The sequence below is a fragment of the Mustela putorius genome, unplaced genomic scaffold (assembly GCF_011764305.1).
Source record: "Mustela putorius furo isolate JIRA1106 unplaced genomic scaffold, ASM1176430v1.1 tig00000224_pilon_pilon_pilon, whole genome shotgun sequence".
In the NCBI taxonomy this organism is placed as follows: domain Eukaryota; kingdom Metazoa; phylum Chordata; class Mammalia; order Carnivora; family Mustelidae; genus Mustela; species Mustela putorius.
In genome coordinates, this window is record NW_025421321.1 from 1,281,942 (window position 1) to 1,301,127 (window position 19,186).

Below are 19,186 nucleotides of genomic sequence, written 5' to 3' on the forward strand. Positions count from 1 at the left end.
AACAAAGCTGTACCCCTGTCAACTGCTACACTGACAGCAAAAATGATGTTGCAAACCAGAGCTCTGACATCCTCAGGAGTTCTGGGGCAGCCATTGCCTCTTGGCTAGTGTCCCTGGCAAAGTCATCCTAAGCCCCTGCTGTATTTCATTTTGCCCATTTGGTGCCACTTCTTTCTATGCCGTCTTGCATGCTAAATGTGAAGCAGCCCATTTGGTATTCTAACAAATCTGTCCTTCTTACCATCTCTATTTTAGAAAAAAAAGAGTTCCCCAGAGTAAGTTTGGAAAAGCAGTCAATCTCAGTCTTACCACTTATTAAACATTTCTTAATGCCTCATGAAAATACTCTAAAATACTATCAACAAAGCTAAGCACTGCCTATGTGTATACTGCAAATCGGGTATTTGCAAACTGGCTTCAGGCCTGCAAGTGTGTCCTTTCCTCATCAGTCGCTCTACCTCAGAATCATAGAAAGAACAATATTCTCTACAGTCAAGAGCAAAAAGAAAAACCCCAAACTGGCAGCAGATGGGTGACCAAGACTATGATAGGCCCATCAACCTACCAATGGCATTCGAGAAGCATATTTACTAACTTGGAAAGCTATTGAAAAAGCTACAAATGTCAACAGAAAAACCACAAAACTGTACATGCAATATACTTTTAAAAATGTGTATGTATATTTAATAGAAAAGGATCTGAAAGTCCATACACTTTTATTTTAATATGGTTAAGAGTAATGGAGTCCCATCAGTGACTTTTCTTTGGCATATTTCATCTTTTTCTACATAAGCATAAATTTCTGCAAAATACAAGAAGTAACAATTAATTAATCTCCGCGATTAATTACTTAATCTCCGTGAACTTTAACCCAAAGACAACGTTCTTCAAGGAAGGTGCAGAAACCCCTAACGACAAAGCTTTCTTGGAGGGCTCCTTCTCTGAGCTCCTTACCCCCTAGCAGGCGTCCTCAACGATTTTTCTTCTGGTCACCGCCTAGCCAAAAAAAGCCCCACAATTCCCCGCAGAAGACTGAGCTCACCCACCTCCGACACAAAATTGCCCAGGCCTGGCTCCAGTACTCTCTTTTCTAACACTCTGCTGCAGAAAAACAAAAGGTGGGGGGCGGGGACAGCGGAGGAGGAAGCATGGACTGGGCCGCCGTCGCGGAAGCTCCGGGCTAGAAACAGACTGGAAAATTCCGCCAGGACTCCGGTGCTCAGCAGTCGCGGGGAGCAGCGGACCCCTGCAAGACTAAGCTCTTCGTGCTAAGGGTCTGTGGGCTCGGGCCCAAGCAGAGGATGCCGAGGCCAGGTCCCCCGGGGACCCCAGGGTAGACCACACCCTAATCTGCCTACTTAGACGACCTCCTGACCCCCCAAATCCGCTCTGCGCCCGGGGTGGCAGTGCGGGAAGCCCCGGACTAGGCCTGTGCAAAGCTGGCTGACCGGGGAAAAGCGATGGGAGAAACGTGCCGCCGCCGAGGCTATTCTCCCAGCAGAGAGCCCGGTGCGTGGACCACCGACGGCCTGCGGAGACGGAGAGGGGGTGGCCGTGCCCAACTTAAAGACAACCCGCAAGCACGGGCACTACGTGCGTCTTTCAGGGAGAGACGCTTCACTCTGCTCTCTCGTCACAGGGGCCCCCGGCTTGCGAGAGCCGGCAGAAGGGCTGCCCTTTTCCGGGATGGGGCAGCGGCCGCGGCAAGACGGACGGAGTGACCCCAGACAGGCGACCCTGGCCTCACCTTGGGGTCGCGCTCGTAGTAGTGCTGCTGCGTGCGGATCCAGCGGCCCACCAGGTGGTCCCGCACCGTGTGCGCCAGCGCGAAGTAGTAGTCGCGCGGCGTGGCCACGTTGCGGTCCTTGACCAGCGTGAAGTGCAGGTGCCGATTGAAGCTCTTCCGCACCTCGGCCACGTCGCCCAGCCCCGCTATGCCTCGCACACTGATCTGCTTCCGCTTCTCGCTGTCCGTCAGCGGCTTCGCCATCGCGCCGGCCAAGGAGGAGAAGGACGAGATGCAGAGCGGGGAGAACACGCGGACACCGAGGATGCTGCGGCGGCTCTGGAGCGGGGCACTGCGGCTAAGCGGCTGGCATGGGCCGCGCCTGCGCGGTGTGCCGGGGCGGGGCCGAGAGGCGAGGAGGGGCGGGGCTACATAGGGGCGGGACGTTAGTCTCCTGAGTCAGGGCCTCAGGAGACGGGGGGCGGCTCAAGGGGCGGGGCCTCCAGAGAGGCATAGTAGGGTCCGGGGTCCAGGCTTTAGTTGTCGGATGGCGGCAGGGGCGTGCTGTTTCACAGGTGGGGAAGATGAAGTGATTTACCCACGTCAACTAAGAGTGGGGTTTGGGGGCGCCTGGGTGGCTCAGTGGGTTAAGCCGCTGCCTTCGGCTCGGGTCATGATCTCAGGGTCCTGGGATCGAGTCCCGCATCGGGCTCTCTGCTCAGCAGGGAGCCTGCTTCCTCCTCTCTCTCTGCCTGCCTCTCTGCCTACTTGTAATCTCTCTCTGTCAAATAAATAGATAAAATATTTTTTAAAAAATGGTCAAGGGATGCCTAGGTGGCTCAGTGGGTTAAACTCCTGCCTTCAGTTCAGGTCGTGATCCCAGGGTCCTGGGATTGAGTCCCACATCAGGCTCCTTGCTCAGCAGGGAGACTGCTTCCTCCTCTCTCTCTGCCTGCCTCTCTGCCTATTTGTGATCTCTCTCTGTCAAATAAATAAATAAAATCTTAAAAAAAAAAAAAAAAAGAGTGGGGTCTGACCCAAGATGTCCAAGCCCGGCCAGAGGCGGGAAGACTGGAGGAGCCGGAGGCCTGGGAAAGAGCTTCGATCCCGCCCTGCATGCCCCCAGTGCCACGTGGAGATGGAATACTCTGTTTTTCGTGGCTTTGGGATTTGGGGGCCCGCGTCCCTCGCCCGGCCAGGGTTCCGCGCTGCCCCAGCTGGGAGCGCCCTGGGTGCTGAGGTGATGCCGAGGCCTGGGAAATGGGAAGGGAAACCGGTGCATATTAAAAACGCACCCACCAACGCCTGGTGGGCTCAGTCTCCCGAACTGGAGGCGGAGTGGCTCTGAAAACGACAGTTAATGTAAAACTGCTCATACTGATAGATGCCAGCCTGGCTGCGACCCTCAGCCTGGGCTGACACACAAGGCTGGGTAACAGGAGACAGCATTCCCCAGGGGCACTGCCGCCCTGAAGTGTCACAACAATCCCTCTGAGGAACAACCGCTGCTTACTCACTGAGAAACTGGATTCCCTAAATCACTGGCCCTCACTTTGCCCTACAGATTACTTCAGGAAGAAGGAAACACCACACTCTGGCCAAGGATCTGGGTGATGTGATGCAGGCTCCGCCATCCCACCCAGGTGGGAGCCCCAGATAAGGGGAATCTGGACACAGACTCCCACATCTGCTTAACACGGGGGGGGGGGGGGGGGGGGGGGGGGGGGGGGGGGGGGGGGGGGGGTGGGGGGGGGGGGGGGGGGGGGGGGGGGGGGGGGGGGGGGGGGGGGGGGGGGGGGGGGGGGGGGGGGGGGGGGGGGGGGGGGGGGGGGGGGGGGGGGGGGGCAGTGGTTTCCCAAGGGAACTGCACCTGGCACCTTGCATACAGCTCTGCTCTGCTCTGAGCTTCTGCTTTATGGGAGTTTCACCCTGACCCCTGCCTTTCTTTTCCTTTGTTCCCTGGATGCCCACGTCCCACTGCCTGTAGTTACTTCACTGCGGTGGATCAGTCGCCCAATTTTGTGCCACTGCAGGTTTGCACTTGGTGGTCTCACACTGATGGGCTGCAAAGATTCCCCACTTACATGGAGGTCAAATTTGCCTGCAGAAGATGCCATGAAAGTAGATGCAGGAGTTTTCTTGGTGTGATACTTCAAGTAATCCTCTTACGTGGACTCTCTCCTATATGCATACTTCTTGGAGGACTATAAATGTGGAATTAATTGCAGCCTGACTGCAATAAATTGCAGGCAGGCTGGCATTTCTCCAGGTGGTCACTAATATAACTGGAATGGATAATGAACCCCATGGTCATCTCAGCCATTTTCAGATAAGTAATTTTTAGATAGTTTTAAGTGTTGTGAAGAAAAGCACATTAAGCAGCCAGGAGATGATATCTGAATTGAGACCCCCCCAAAATATTAATGAGTAAAGAATCTGGGGGAGAAGGAACTACAGAGGTCCTGAGGTGGGCACCCACTTGGACAGTTCACAGAACAGCAAGTCCAGTGCAGGTGGAGCAAAGAGGGCAACTGAGGGGTACCAGAATATGCCAGCCCCAAAATGCCTCTTTGGCCTACAGACTATTTTGAGCTAAAGGCTTCTGAGAAAACAGCAAAAGCAGGAAAACTCTAAAAATAGGGTGCAAATTCTCCCTTTGTAGAGGAAAATTTACATTTAAAAGGGCACTTCCATTCCTAGAAATCTTTCCGCTCCTAACAGGTGTGACTATAAAACAACTAAACAACTTTAATTTACCATATTTCTGGTCACCTTCCCATAACTTGCCTTCCTAGCTAGGACGCCCAAACCCTCTCTGTTGTTTTAGTCTAGAATAATATTTAAACTCAAATTCTAACCACCACTAAGAGTTGCTCATCTCAAGGTGCCTGGGTGGCTCAGTGGGTTAAATCCTCTAACTTTAGCTCAGGTCATGATCCCAGGGTCCTGGGATTGAGCCCTGCATTGGGCTCTCTGCTCAGCAGGGAGCTTGCTTCCTCCTCTCTTTCTGCCTGCCTTTCTGCCTACTTGTGATCTCTGTCTGTCAAATAAATAAAATCTTTAAAAAGAAAAAAAAAAGTTGCTCGTCTCTGGGTACTCTTGGGTGTTTGTGTGATGCACATACTAATAAGTTTATGTTTGTTCTTCTCTTGTTAATCTGTCTTTGGCCAGCCAAATTTATAGGGCCCCACATGGAGAACTTGAGATAAATAGCAGAAAAGATTTATTCCTCCCCAAGACAACCAAGGGATACATTCAGACTGGAGGTGGGGAGCCAGGTCAGGCTTGATAAAGAATCTGGATCTTCCAACAGAGCTGTAGGGCTTCTGAACAGATAAAATGGAAAGAAAGTGGGCTCAGCTTTGCCCCTCCAAGGAAAGGACTGTTCTTTCAACACTGGATGTGTTGCATAAACAATGAATCTTGGAACACTGAAAAAATAAAATTTAAGAAAAGAGAGAGGGAGACTGCCTGGGATCCCAGCAACACCCTGGCCAATCTGTGAGGGTCAATTAAGTATTGCAAATGAACACAGACCTGGCCTTTCAGGAAATGGGAGACAAACAATAAATGCATTATTTTTGAGAGGTCCATAATTGTCAACCTCAGTAGAAATAAGACCATCAGCTAGAATGATATTGTGGAATTTGGGATTTCCCTTTACTGGGGTATGTAACAGATACTCATAATGACATTAATGTATTTTAACACATTGATGTCAAAAAGAAATCTATAGGGCACCCAGGTGGCTCAGTCAGTTAAGCATCTGACTTTGGTTCAGGTCATGATCTCAGGGTCCTGGGATGAAGCCCCCTTCAGGCTCCTTGCTCAGTGGGGAGTCTACTTATCCTTCTGTCTCTGCAGCTCCCCATACTTCTTGTGCTCTCTCTGTCTCTCTCAGATAAGTAATAAAATCTTAAAAAAAAAAAAAGAATGTTCAACTAACTGAGCCACCCAGGTGGCAGGGTCTTTAATCCATTTTATTATTATTTTTTAAAATCCATTTTAAATTTAGTTTTGTGTGTGGTATAAAAAAAGAATTTCATTCTTTTGCATGTAGCTGTCTGGTCCTAAGTTCTGCTACTTCTTAAGTGATTGTGAGGTAGGGTCTAAAGCCAGCAAGAGTCAGTTTAGGAGGTCCTCCTTACCCAAAGGACCCTCTCCCCTGGAAAGGTGGCACAGACAGGGGCTGGCAAGGGACAGGGTGGTGAACATGCTAATGACAGGAAGTTGGTTACACTCCAGGGCCATTGCCCTGGTGTCCTCCAAGCCAGAAACATTCCCCAATGTTGATAGGCTTGAACTGGACAAGCCCTTGCAGTTTTAAGATTAGCCTGGAATTGAATACTGGATGGGCTTCCTGCTGTACCGGAGTAAGCTGGGGGACAGCAGTTCACCCATGGGGCCAGGGTAGAAGGGCCAGGCGTGAGGAGAGTCTGACATGCACACCTGCACCCCACAACTCCTGCTCATTCAAGGTCAGACCCCCAGGAAGAAATCAGCCTTTAGAGGTTCAGGGTCCTCAGTATCACTCCTGTCCCTTAGCACAGACCTCCTGGGAATGCAAGGAGAGGAAGGTTCTAGTACACAGGCAGGCCTGGTTTTTGCACAGCCTGTCTCTGCAGAGAATATTTAAGCTCACAGTGAGGAAGTCTGGCTCAGCACAGCCTGAATTAATGTAAAATGAGGGATAACAGCTACCTGTGGAAGTCACCCTGGAAAACAAGTGTCTTTGTGAATCCATGCACAGCCCAGGGGGAGGGTGGGGAGTTGGACTAGAGGTGCAGCTGAGCTGGGCCTGTGCTCCTTAGGCTGCACGAGGAGGCGCCTGGTCTGTGTCACCTGCTCCCCTGGCACAGGAGCTTCCCAAAGTCTCTGGCACTCCTGACACCTGCTGTGCACAGCTCAGGCTGTACATCTGCTCCACACCCACAGAAGACACAAAGAAGGGGCTGGAAGGAGACCGGGGTCCAGCCCAAGGGGAATTTTAGGATGCTTTCTGTGGGAGGAGCTGTGTAAAAAGGGCTCCATTATTCATTCCTTAAGCCTCCTTGAGTCCAGTGGACTCATTGTCAGGTGCCCCCAGGAGGCCCACTTCACCTGAGTAACAGTTATAGCAGACCCCTGGCCCCTGCTTCCTGGGAGGTACACAAGAGTGTCAGAAGGCAGGTGCTGGGGGCACCTGGGTGGCTCAGTCAGTTAAGCATCTGACTCTTAATACCAGCTCAGGTCTTGATCTCAGGGTTGTAAGTTCAAGCCTTGCACGGGGCTCCATGCTTAGCATGGAGCTCACTTTTAAAAAAATGGAGGGGGAGGCAGGTTCTGATTTGGCAGGTATGGAGTGTGGCTGCAGTCTGCATTTCAAACAAGCCCCCATATTCTGGGAGCACACCTTAGGAGCTGAGGCCTTATGGGATAATCACAGCTCAGAGTTTTTAATTATAGAAATTAGTAGAAAGGTGTTTTGAAGAAATCATGATTTCCCACACTCCCTGCCACTGTCCTCTGCAGGGAGGGAGGAAGAGCAGTTCCTCAAGGTGGCTGGGCTGGATGGAAGTGTCCCTCCATTACATCTACCTATCTCTGCTGACTTGGAATTTCCAGACTGTGCTGTGACTCTGAGTGAGCTTACCTGGGGCTGTTAGGGACAACCAGTGCCTTTTGGAGGATGGGTGTATGCCACACCATAAATACATCAAATTGTTTTCTTTCTTCTTTTTTTTTTTTTTCTTCCAAAACAGGGTTTGAACTCACGATCCTGAGATCAAGACCTGAGCTGAAATCAAGAGTCAGACACCTAACTGACTGAGCCACCCAGGCATGCCCATCAAATTGTTTCTTAATTGGCATCTCCTACAGCTTGCTATATGACGATTTCCTGCAATCTCCTGACCCCTGGATGAATGAATTAGCTGAATTTTTCAATGTGCAGAGCTGAGGATGAGGTCTGGACCTGTGGTCCACACTCCTGCTGGTATCTGTCCTTCCCTCCATGCCATGACAATGTCTCAGCACCCCTCTCCTCTTGCTCCTCCTCCTACCCAAAGCCAGGGTTACCTAGTTCCTGCCTGCAGACCCTGGACTTGAGGACCGACTCCTTGCTTACTCTTACCAGCAACTCAGGTCCACACCCATTAACATCACTGCTGGTATTCCGCAAGGCTGAGTCCCTGGCTCAGCCCTGCTCCCACTGACCCTGATCTCATCTTGGCCTCTGCAGTTTCTGTATCAGTAAGAACACTTACAGGTTGATATATTGAAAAACTGGTAGTATTCCTTTTGTTTAAGTTTATTTATTTATGTAATCTCTACACCCAACGTGGGGCTCGAACTCATGACCCCAAGATCGAGAGTCACAGTACTCTTCCAACTGAGCCTGCTAGGTGTCCTGGTAGTTTTCCTGAAAGTTAAACAAACACCTGCCTTGGAACAAGCTATTTTAGTCCAAAGAAAATACCCAACAGTAATGGGGTGCGTGGGTGGCTCGGTTGGGTTGAACAGCTGCCTTCCGCTCAGGTCATGATCCCAGGGTCCTGAGATCGAGCACTGCATTGGGCTCCCTGCTTGTCAGGGATCCTGCTTCTCCCTCTCCATCTGCCTGCCTCTCTGCCTATTTGTGCTCTGTATCTCTGTCAGATAAATAAAATCTTAAAAAAAAATGAATACATATGCCTACCCCAAAGGCATGCACAAAAATGTTTGTAACAGCCCTAATCAAAACAGTTCAAACTGGAAACCATGCAAATATCCATTAACACTGGATAAATATATTGCAGCATATTCCTACAGCTGAATAGTCTACAGTGGCGAGAATGATCAACTCCGGCCAGGAACGCGGGTGAATGATGCTGGGTGAGAGCATTGGCACTAGAGCACATCCAGTAAGATTCCATTTACATGATGTTCTAGGACAGACAATTCTCTAGGACATCAGCCTTAAGATTGGTGATTGAGTTTGAGGGGTGGATACCACTGGGGATGACGTAAGTCTGCGGGGTCTGGGAAAACTATCGCAGTATGGCATGAATAAGTGCAAAAGTTCACCTTGTGCACACTAGGAGCCAGTCCCATGTGGAGAGCATCTGTGGACATGGTGAACACCACAGATTGGGGGCAGGGCCTGGGGTTTCATACTGTGCAGTCCCTGGCCTTCCACCATCTTCCTCCCCAGCTTATCCTGTTTCCTCCCACCACAACCAACGGACCAACGGGGCTCCAGATACTTTTTTAGGCCAGTGGCTTTCTGCCTACTTCTAGATCAGGTGCCAACACCACAAAGGGCCATGGGCATCTTCTCCCCCAAGCTCCCAAGGGCTGTCTCAGGAACTGAGGTCCTCCAAGAAATCTGGGGCCTCTAGCCACTTTGTTCTCTGCGGGTCTAGACTCCTTTCACCCATCCTCGGCTGCTCTTTAGTCCTCCTGCTGGGATTCCTGTTGTAGTTTCCTAATGTGTTCCCTTTCCTCTCGGACACTCCCTAGAACTGTCCTTACACAGGCTGCAGAATTGAACACTCCTTCAGGGGAAGGTTGAGCCCAACACTGCTCTTATAAACCACAACCCCAACTGGGCAAGATTTCTAAGCCAGTCTCAGCCACTCCCTGGCAGGGCTCTGGGCAGGTGTGGGGCTGGCCCAGAGGGGGATCTGATGTGCAGGAAGGGGATGGGGGGCACCTGACTACAGTGGGTGGGCATTCTGACGTATCTGATTCCAAAGGAACCAGGCAGGAGCGGGAGTGTCAGAACCGAGGTGAGGGTGGGGAGGAGCCCCAGAACTATGGAGCACAGGACTGCCTGTGTTGCTGTGAGGGTCTGTGAGGAACCTTCCCCTTTTGGTTCTTGTACCACTGCCTCTTTCAGCCCTTCCCTGAGTGGGAGGCACCCAGCCCCTTGATCTCATGGAGTCCCTTCCTGGAGGAGTTGGATGTCGCCACTTTCCCTGATGGGTATTGGGCCCTCGGTGAAGCTCCTGCCTGGCTTAGGGTTGCACCTGAACCGGCCACTTCTGCTTAACCTAGGGCAGGTCCTCAGCCCTTACATGGCCCTCAAGCTAGGAATACATTTTATGTTTTTAAATGACAAAAATAACCAAAAACTCAAAAGAATTCTAATTCTCGATATATGGACATGACATGAAATTCAAATTTCAGCATCTGTAAATTAAGTTTGGCCGGAACACAGCTGCAGCCATTCTTTCACATTCAGTCTAAGGCTGCTTTCACACTTCCACAGCAGAGCTGAGCAAACGGGACAGAGGCCACATGGCTGCAGACCCTGAAGTATTTACTATCTGCCCTTAACAGAAAGAGGTTGCTGCCCCCAACCTGGAGTGTGTCCCCAGCACTGCCTCACACGTGTGGGCTCCACAAGTGGACACTGAATAAAGTAGTTCCCAGTGGATCTGCGTGCAGCATGGCAGCCAAGGTGGATTGGGGGTGGAAGAGGCAGCTGGCCCCGGCAGGACTCTTGAACCTTCTTTCTTTTTTTTTTTTTTTTTAAAGATTTTTATTTATTCACTTGAGAGAGAGAGAGAGAGCATGAGAGGGGAGCAGACTCCTGAGGCTGGGAGCGTGAGGCACCTGATCCCCAGACTCCGATGTCATGACCTGAGCTGAAGGAAGTTGCTTAACCAACTGAGCCAACCAGGCACCTTTGAGGCTTCTTTAAAATTCATATCACATCAAGGAAATGAATGGTCAAACCACAGCGGGGTACCAGAACTCACTGGCTAGAATGTTTAGCATTAAAATGACTGGTGAAAGTACCGAGTGTGGGTGTGGATGTGAAGCACTGCTAATGGGAGTGTAAATCGTAATTCACATTGGAAAATGGTTTGGCAGGTTCTTACAGTTAAACATGCACTTACCATATGACCCAACCATTCCACTTGTAGGTTCAGGCATACCTCAAAGATACTGTAGGTTTGGTTCCAGACCACAATAAAGCGAATACTGCAATAAGATAAATCAAATGAATTGTTTGGTTTCCCAGTGCAAATAAAATGCATATAAAAGTTATGCTTGGACACCTAGGTGGCTCCAACAGTTGTTAAGCATCTGCCTTCAGCTCAAATCATGATCCTGGGGGCTATCCTGGGACTGAGGCCCACATGGGGCTCCCTGTACAGTGGGGAGTCTGCTTCTCCCTCTGCCCCTCCTCCTGCTCGTGCTCTCAAATAAACAAATGAAATCTTAAAAAAAAAAAAAGTTATGCTCACAGGGGCGCCTGGGCGGTGCAATCAGTTAAGCGTCCAACTCTTGGTTTCCGCTCAGGTCATGATCTCACAGTTGTGAGATTGAGCCCTGCGTTGGGCTCTGGACTCATTGCAGAGTCTGCTTGAGATTCTCCTTCTCCCTCTGCCCTTCCCGCTTATGGATGCTCCCTCCCTCAAATAAATAAATCTTAAAAAAAAAAAAAAAGTTATGCTTAGGGATCTGGGGCTGCTCAGTCATTAAGCATCTGCCTTTAGCTTACATCATGATCCCAAAGTCCTGGGATCGAGCCCTACACCGGGCTCCTTGCTCAGCAGGAAGCCTGCTTCTCCCTTTCACTCCTCCTGCGTGTGTTTCCTCTTTTGCTGTCTCTCTCTCTGTCCAATAAATAAATAAAATCTTAAATAAAAAAGTTATGCTTATACTATAGTCTATTAAGTATTATGTCTAAAAAAAGCATGTATCTTAATTAAAAAATCAGAGCCATTATTGGAGTTGTCAGTGACTCAGAATCACTGATCACAGAGCACCCTAACAAATTTGATAATAATGAAAAAGTCTGAATTATTTCAGGAATTACCAAAATGTGATATAGAGACACAGAGTGAGCAAATGCTGCTGGAAAAATGGGACCAACAGATTTGTTCAATGCAGGGTTATCACAACCCTTCAATTTGTAAAAAACAAAACAAAAACAAAAAATATTACCTGTGAAGTGCAATAATGTTTGCTTTGCACAATAAAATGAAGTATGCTTGTATTCATTCAGAAGAAATAAAAACATGTCCACAAACCAACTTGTGCAAAAATGTTCACAGAAGTCTTATCATTAAAGCCCTAAACGGGAAACAGCACAGGTGACTGTCAACAGGAAGAGGAGGAAACAGGTGGAGTATATGGAAATAATGGACTCCTACTCAACAATAAAAATGAATAAACTGCTGACCCACATGTTGATACCTCACCCACACTCACCCACACACATGCTGAGCCGAAAGCCAGACATACAAAAGAGCACATACTGTAGGATTCCATTCATATGAAATTCCAGAACTGGCAAAAGTATGGTGCTGTGATGGAAATCAGAACTGTAGTTACCAGGGGCCAAGGGTGAGGGGACTGTCTCGGGACTTTCTGGGCCAATAGAATAGGGGTATGTGCCTTGTGTATTTGCCAAAACCGTTTGAACTGTATAGTTAAGATCTGTACACCCTTCTATATGAAAATACCTAAGCAAAAATAGTCTTAAAAAAATTCACTAGAAGTAAAAGCTAAAACAATCTTCAGTTCCAAACACAGGCAGCCTTTTGCAAAACAAATCCAGGCCTGTAGGAAGCAGTACCAAATTCCTTCAAGATTCATTTTCTGCAGAGGAATTCCCGATGAAGCTCTGAGCCAACTGTGAAGGCTCCATGCAAGACGGAAGTGAAGGAAGCCTTCTTGAAAGAAAACCTACTTGCCTTGCTGACAGTTTAACCTAATGTGTTAAATGTGTTTGCCTTGGGTGGAGTCCTGGCCAGGCACTCCCACTGAGTAAACAGGAGGATTATTAGCTCCACTAGGAAATCTGGAGGGTGGGAAGGGAAAGTCCGTGTCCCTATTCTCAGGGGTTTCCAATTCTCCTGTTTTCTTTCAACCTTTCATTATTCAGTAGGCAATAGAGAGCCCTTCCCCAGGAGCTCAGAACTTATAGGACCCAGGGGTTCAACAGGAAGGAGCAGACCTGAACTCACCCCAGGGATGGGATTTTCTCTTAACTCACAGGTTCAAGGGGTGTCCATGAGACTGGAAAAAGTCTCAGGGTTGCCTTTCCATTTTGATTCCCTTTGTTCAGCAAATGGCTTTGAGTTTGATGTAGCCCCCACTTGTTTACTTTGCTTTTGTTGCCTTTGCTTTTGGAATCAAGTCCATAAGATCATGGCTAAGGCTGATGCCAAGGAGCTGACCACCTAATTTTCTCCTGGGAGTTGTATGGTCTTGGGTTTTTTGAGTTAATTTTTGTGTATGGTGAAAGAAAATGATCTACTTTCATTCTTTTGTGTGTGGCTGTCCAGTTACCCCAGTAGCATATATTGAAGAGACTGTCCTTTCTCCACTGTTTCCTTTGTCATAGATTAATTGACCATATAATTGTGGGTTTATTTCTGGGCTCTCTATCCTGTTCCATTGATCTTTGTGTCTGTTTTTGTGTCAGTACCATATCATGTGTGAAACAGAGGCAAAAGAATGAATTAAATTTCCTTCCTATTCACAGCCCATTGACAAATCCTGGAAACAGGTACAGTGACCTTCCTCTGGGAGCTCAGCTGCTTTGATGTTCATGTTAAAAGAAAATGCAATCTTAGCTTGACTCCCTGCCCCCCACCCAGGATCCTATAAATCTACTTTAACATATACATTCCTTTGGAAACTTCCTTTATCTCTAAACACCCCCACCAAGATACATGTTAGCAACCATCTTCTCCAAGCATATGGCCCACTGATACCATCTGAAGGGTCTCAAGACTGAGGGTTTACTAAACAATAATAAATGACTTTTTGCTAACAATAACTAGCCCCCTCAGGATCCTGGAAACCTTGTTTCCAAAATACCTTGGAGGCTTGTGCTATCCCTAACCTCTTCCCAGCTTTAAAGTATATAATCAGCCACTCCTCCATGACCCCAGAGCAGTCCTTCCTGCTCAGGGGTCCCGTTCTTGTGCTTTAATAAAACCAACTTTTTGCACTGAAGATGTCTTAAGAATTTTTTTTTGGCCATTCACTCTGAACCCCACCACTTCAAACCACATCACCACACTGTTTTGATTATTACAGCTTTGTAGTAGTTTGAAATCAGGGCTTTGTACTTAAACTTTGTTCTTCTTTCCCAAGATTACGTTGATTTTTGGGGATCTTAAGTGTTTCCATACTAATGAGGATTGTTTTTTTCTGTGAGGAATTTTGATAGGTATTGCATTGAATCTGTACATTGATTTGGATGTATGGACATTTTAACAATATTAATTATTTTGACCCATAAACATAGAATACCTTTCCATTTATTTGTGTTTTCTTCTATTTCTTTCACAAATGTCTTATAATTTTCTGTGTACAGGTTTTCCAAAAGCTTTTGCACAGCAAAGGGTATCATCAACAACACAAAAAGGCAACCTACTGAATGAAAGAAAGTATTTGTGAATCATATCTGATAAGGGGTTAATATCCAAAATATATAAAGAAATCCTGCAACTCAATAGCAAAAAAGAAATAATCCAATTAAAAGATGCGTAGAGGATCTGAACTGTCTCCTTCCCAAAGACATCCAGATGGCCAACAGACACATTAAAAGGTGCTCAACATCACTCATCATCAGGAAAATGCAAATCAAAACCACAATGAGATATCACCTCACACCTGTCAGAATGGCTATTGTCAAAAAGAGAAGAAATAGTGAGTTTAGGAGAGAATGTGGAGAAAAAAGAACCCTTGTGCACTGTAGGTAGGAATACAAACTGGTACAGCTAGTGTGGAAAACAGTGTGGAGGTTCCTTAAAAAGTTAAAAAAATAAAACTACCAGATGATCCAGCAATTCTACTTTATTTACTGAATAAAACAGCAACATTATCTCAAAAAGATATATACACCCCCATATTCACTGCATTGTTTACAATAGACAAGAGATGGCAACGAACTAAGTGTTCATCAATGGATGAATGGATAAAGAAGATGTGGTGTGTGTGGTGTATGTGTCTGTGTGTATCTTCTAATGGAATATTATTCACCCATAAAAGCATGGACTCTTGCCACTGTGACAATGTGGATGGACCTTGAGGGCATTATGCCAAGTAAGACAAAGACAAGTAAGACAAAGAAAGACAAGTAAGACAAAGAAGTAAGACAAAGAAAGACAAATACTGTATGATCTCACTTATATGTAGAATCTAAAAACAAACAACAACAAAAAAACCAGAAACAAACAAAAAAAGAAGCCCAAGCCCACAGATACAGAAAATGGATATGCGGTTGTCAGAGGCAGGGGCCATGGTGTGGGCAAAATGGAAGAGGATGGTCAAAAAATTACAAAATAATCAGATCCCAGAGATGTCATATACAGCATGGTGACTATAGTTAATAATACTGTACTGTTTATTTGAAAGTCGCTGAGAATAAATCTTAAAAGTTCTCATCACAAGAAAAAAATGTTTAAAAAATTCTAGCTATGTATGGTGATAGATCATAACCAGATTTCGTGTGATCATTTTGCAGTGTGTACAACTATGACACCATTATGTTGCACACCAGAAACTCACATAATATTACCTGTCAGTTATACCCACTTCGGGGAAACCTGCTCTTTTAGGTTTTTGCCCTTTTGGAGTTCCCATCCCCATTTTTAATTTATTTTTATTGTTTATTTATTTTTTAGAGAAGGGGAGAGTTAGCTGTGGAAGGGTAGAGCGAAAGAGAGGGAAAGAGAGAAACCCAAGCAGGATTATACACCCAGCATGGAGCCCTATACAGGGCTTGATCTCACAACCCTGAGACCATGACCTGAAAATTTTGAGTTGGATGCTCAACTGACTGAGCCACCCAGTTGCCCCTCCAGTCCTCATTTCTTTTTTTTTTTTTTTCAGTCCTCATTTCTTAAAGTGCTATGTTAAGATATAATTTATACACCACAGTCACCCATTTAAAGTGCATGATTCAGTGGTCTTTGGTATATCTGCAGACGTGCACACCCATCCAGATAATCGTTTAGAACCTTCCTATCACCTCCCCCAAATCCTGTATCCAGACCACTCAGCAGCTACTTCCAATTCTCTCCCCCTCACCCCAGCTCCAGGCAACCACTAAACTGCTTGCTGTACTATCAGGTTGCCTGTTCTGGACATTGTATACAGAATCATGTAACATGAGATCTCTGTATCTGGCTTCTTTCACTGACTAGTCTAATGTTTTCAAGTTTCATCCATGATGCAGCAGATGTCAGTACTTCACTCACTTTTACTGGCAAATAATGTTCCAGTGTATGGAGAGTCCTCAAAACCTCTTCATCCCCAGCAAGCTGAAAACCCTGGTTTACATTCCCACTTCTCCTTGTTGCTTTAGGACAAGCCCTGTGGCCTTCTAAACTTTGGCATTTTTATTTGCAAAACCACCTGATCCTTAGCTGACCTCCAGATGGATCTGGGAAACCACGAGGCTGCTTTTTTCAGCACCTCACACCTTGGAAGCTGTTTGGAGCTATCCCACTGCCCTGTGTTCCACACCATAAATGTGACTCTGGCGCTCTTCTGACCTTGAGCAGCTTCTCAAGGCAGGATGCCATATAGGGGGATATCTGCTCTGCACTATGTAAATCCGGAGACCGACATGCAGATTTACAGAGCTGCACTTAAGCTCTTAGGCAGAAACCTTTATCCACCAATCAATAACACAGAAAAGTGGGCTGTCAGGCTGTCAAAATGATAAAGGGACACTTAGGCCCAGTTAGTTTTAATTTCTTTTGACTGTATAACTACGTTTCTAAATATTACAAAACAAATTATTACCGTGATAATTTATTCTTTAGCAGGGAGATCTGCTTTTGATAAACAGCTTTGTGTAAGGCCTGATGTGAGGAGGAAGAATTCCTCTTTTAGCACCTTTCACTTTGCATGCAATATGGCACACTGGTTTGGAAGTCTCCAGATCTGGGTCTGAGTGGCGCCATTCACTCCTCACTAACCTTGAGCTCCTTGGGGTCCCCTGATCAGTACCTGTTCATGGGTGCCACAACGATGCAATCACTCATACCTGATGCACAATAAGCACTCCACAATAAAGGCCACTGTCATTTCAATTCAAATTCAGGGACATTACATGCAAGTACGCTTACCTGGTCATGATGTTCAAGATCATTTTCTAGGCGAATCCAAAGATCTTGGGTATGAAGAGGCCTTACTGGTGCCGGATTCCGACCTCTTATCTGGGCAGGAATCCCTTTCTGAGTACCCTTGTGTGCTGACAGGGCAGCGATGCACATGGCTGAGACCCTGTCTTTTAGGACATCTTTCCTTGTTAGACAGAAATCTGAAAACAGTTCCCTGTAACTTGTGCCCACGTGTCTGAGCTCTGGCCCCTGCAGCAACACAGGCAAGGCCAGGGTCTCACAATCCTCATAGTAATGAAGATGCTGTCAGGGTCCCATCCACCCTAAAGCCTCTCTTCCCAGGACTGCACACGTGATTTGTAACAGGAAACAGATTTGGCCTTCATTCCTGCTCCTAGCTCACAGCTCCCCAAACCCTTGGGGTTAAGCATTAAGAGTAATGGGAGCATCTTTGTTAGAATACTTGCGTACTTGGGTCTTTTGTCCCAGGGTCCATTCAACACAGCTCATTCAACCATATCTGAATTTATGTTAATGAGGTGATTTATGGAGAGCCCCTGGGGAACAAAGTGTGGGGGACATTTGTGAAGGGGAAGAAACCATGTAATCAGAAGGTTGGCACTTTCAGGGGCGCCTGGGTGTCTCAGTCAGCTGAGTGTCCAACTCTTGGTTTCAGCTCAGATCACGATCTCATGGATTGTGAGATCAAACCTAGTGTCCAACTCCATGCTCAGTGGGGAGTCTGCTTGTAGATTCTCTCCCTCTGCCTCTCTCATACCATACACACTCTCTCTCTAAAATAAATAAATATATCTTAACAACAACAACAACAAAAAACAGGATGGGATTTTCAGCCTCTCCTATCCCTCCCTGACTTCTGGAGGGAAGAAGGGATGGAGATTGGCCTTATCACCAAAGCCAATTATTTAATCAAGCCCACATAATAAAACCTCTATAGAAATCCCAAGTAGGGGTTTGGAGAGCTTCTGGTTTTTGTTCTAAGATTTTAAGTAACCCCTACACCCAATGGGGGGCTGGAATTTACAACCCTGAGATTACTAGTTGCATGATCTTCCAGCAGGGCAGGGCCTGCCAGCCTCCCCGATACTGGTTTAATTAACACATATAGGTGCTAGGAGGGTGGCATGCTCAAAGAGGACTTGGAAGCTCCAGACTCCTGCCTCCATGTCCTGCCCTGTGTCTCTTCCACCAAACTGTTCATTTGCATCCTCTGTAGTGAATCAACAATAGTGAATCAGAATTCTTTTGAATTCTGTGAGCCTCTTTAGCAACTATGGAATCTGAGAAAGCGGTCATGGAAACCATGGACTTAGAGCCAGCTGGTCAGAAGCACAGGTGGCAAGCTGGGTTTGTGCCTAGAGCCTGAAGTGTGTGTGGGGGAGTACTTGTGTGGTCTGCACCAACTGCAGGTAGACAGGGTTAGGCCACCCAGTTGGTGTCACAGCCCTGCTGCGCCTGGGGTAGACCCTGAATAACTAGTGTCAGAAGGAGGTATGGAGCACAGAGGACTGAGTGGGCAGCAGAGGAGGCAGGGGTTTTTCCTCCATGAGCATGAACTGACTGTCCCAGGGGCTTCAGTCATTCCTCATGTTTCATGCTCTCCAAACAAGTCGTGAAAACAACCTTACTATGCTGCGTGTGCAGTGTGGCTTTCTGGGGAGACTGTTCCTGACACTGCTAGGATTCTGCACACTTATGAAAGAGCCTCAGGACTTTATATTCAGACTTGATTTTATCCAAAAAATGGTATTATCCCAGTTTGAATATCACATTTGCCTTCCAGTGACCCTGAAATGGTTCTAAAAATCAAATCTACCTTGAAACTATGAGTTGCTATGCCTGAGGGTGTTCATAAGCATGCATTGGAAGTTCTTAAGGCAAAAAACAAACAAACAAACAAACAAAAAAAAACCCCACTACAACACTGTTTTGTTGACTTTTACAACTATCTAAGTGTAGAAGCCTGGAAGTCATTGTAATAAAGTTGTATAAAAATATAAATAAAAATAGTAAAACTGTGAATTGAAGAAAACACCATATAGTAAAAAAGTAGTAACAAAATGAGGAAAAATTTGCAACACTTCTATCAGAATGGTTAATTTCCTTAATGTATAAAAATCTAAAACCAGTAAGAGAATGACCACAGTCTCTCAGAAAAATTGGTATGGGACAAAGATGGATGTTTCATTGAAAAGGAAATGCTCTTGGACATACAAACAAGATGAATTATAGGTGGCTCAGTTAAACATCTGCCTTCAGTTCAACTCATGATCCTAGGGTGCTGGGACTGAGTCCCACATCAGGCTCCTTGTGCAGTGGGGAGCCTGCTTCTCCCTCTGCCTGCCTCTCTCTCTCTCTGCCCCCTTCTCTCTGACAA

The 19,186-nt window shown here is 46.8% G+C and overlaps 1 protein-coding gene across 1 annotated transcript in view; it reads right to left on the minus strand.

Annotated features, from left to right (window-relative positions):
* The window catches only part of PYGB (glycogen phosphorylase B), a 56,760-nt gene extending 54,638 nt beyond the window's left edge, over positions 1-2,122 (minus strand). The window contains exon 1 of the mRNA XM_004781236.3: positions 1,748-2,122. Coding sequence (XP_004781293.1) covers positions 1,748-1,990 — 243 coding nt within the window. The 5' untranslated portion in view covers positions 1,991-2,122. The remainder of the gene's footprint in view (positions 1-1,747) is intronic.
* Positions 2,123-19,186: the final 17,064 nt, after the last annotated feature.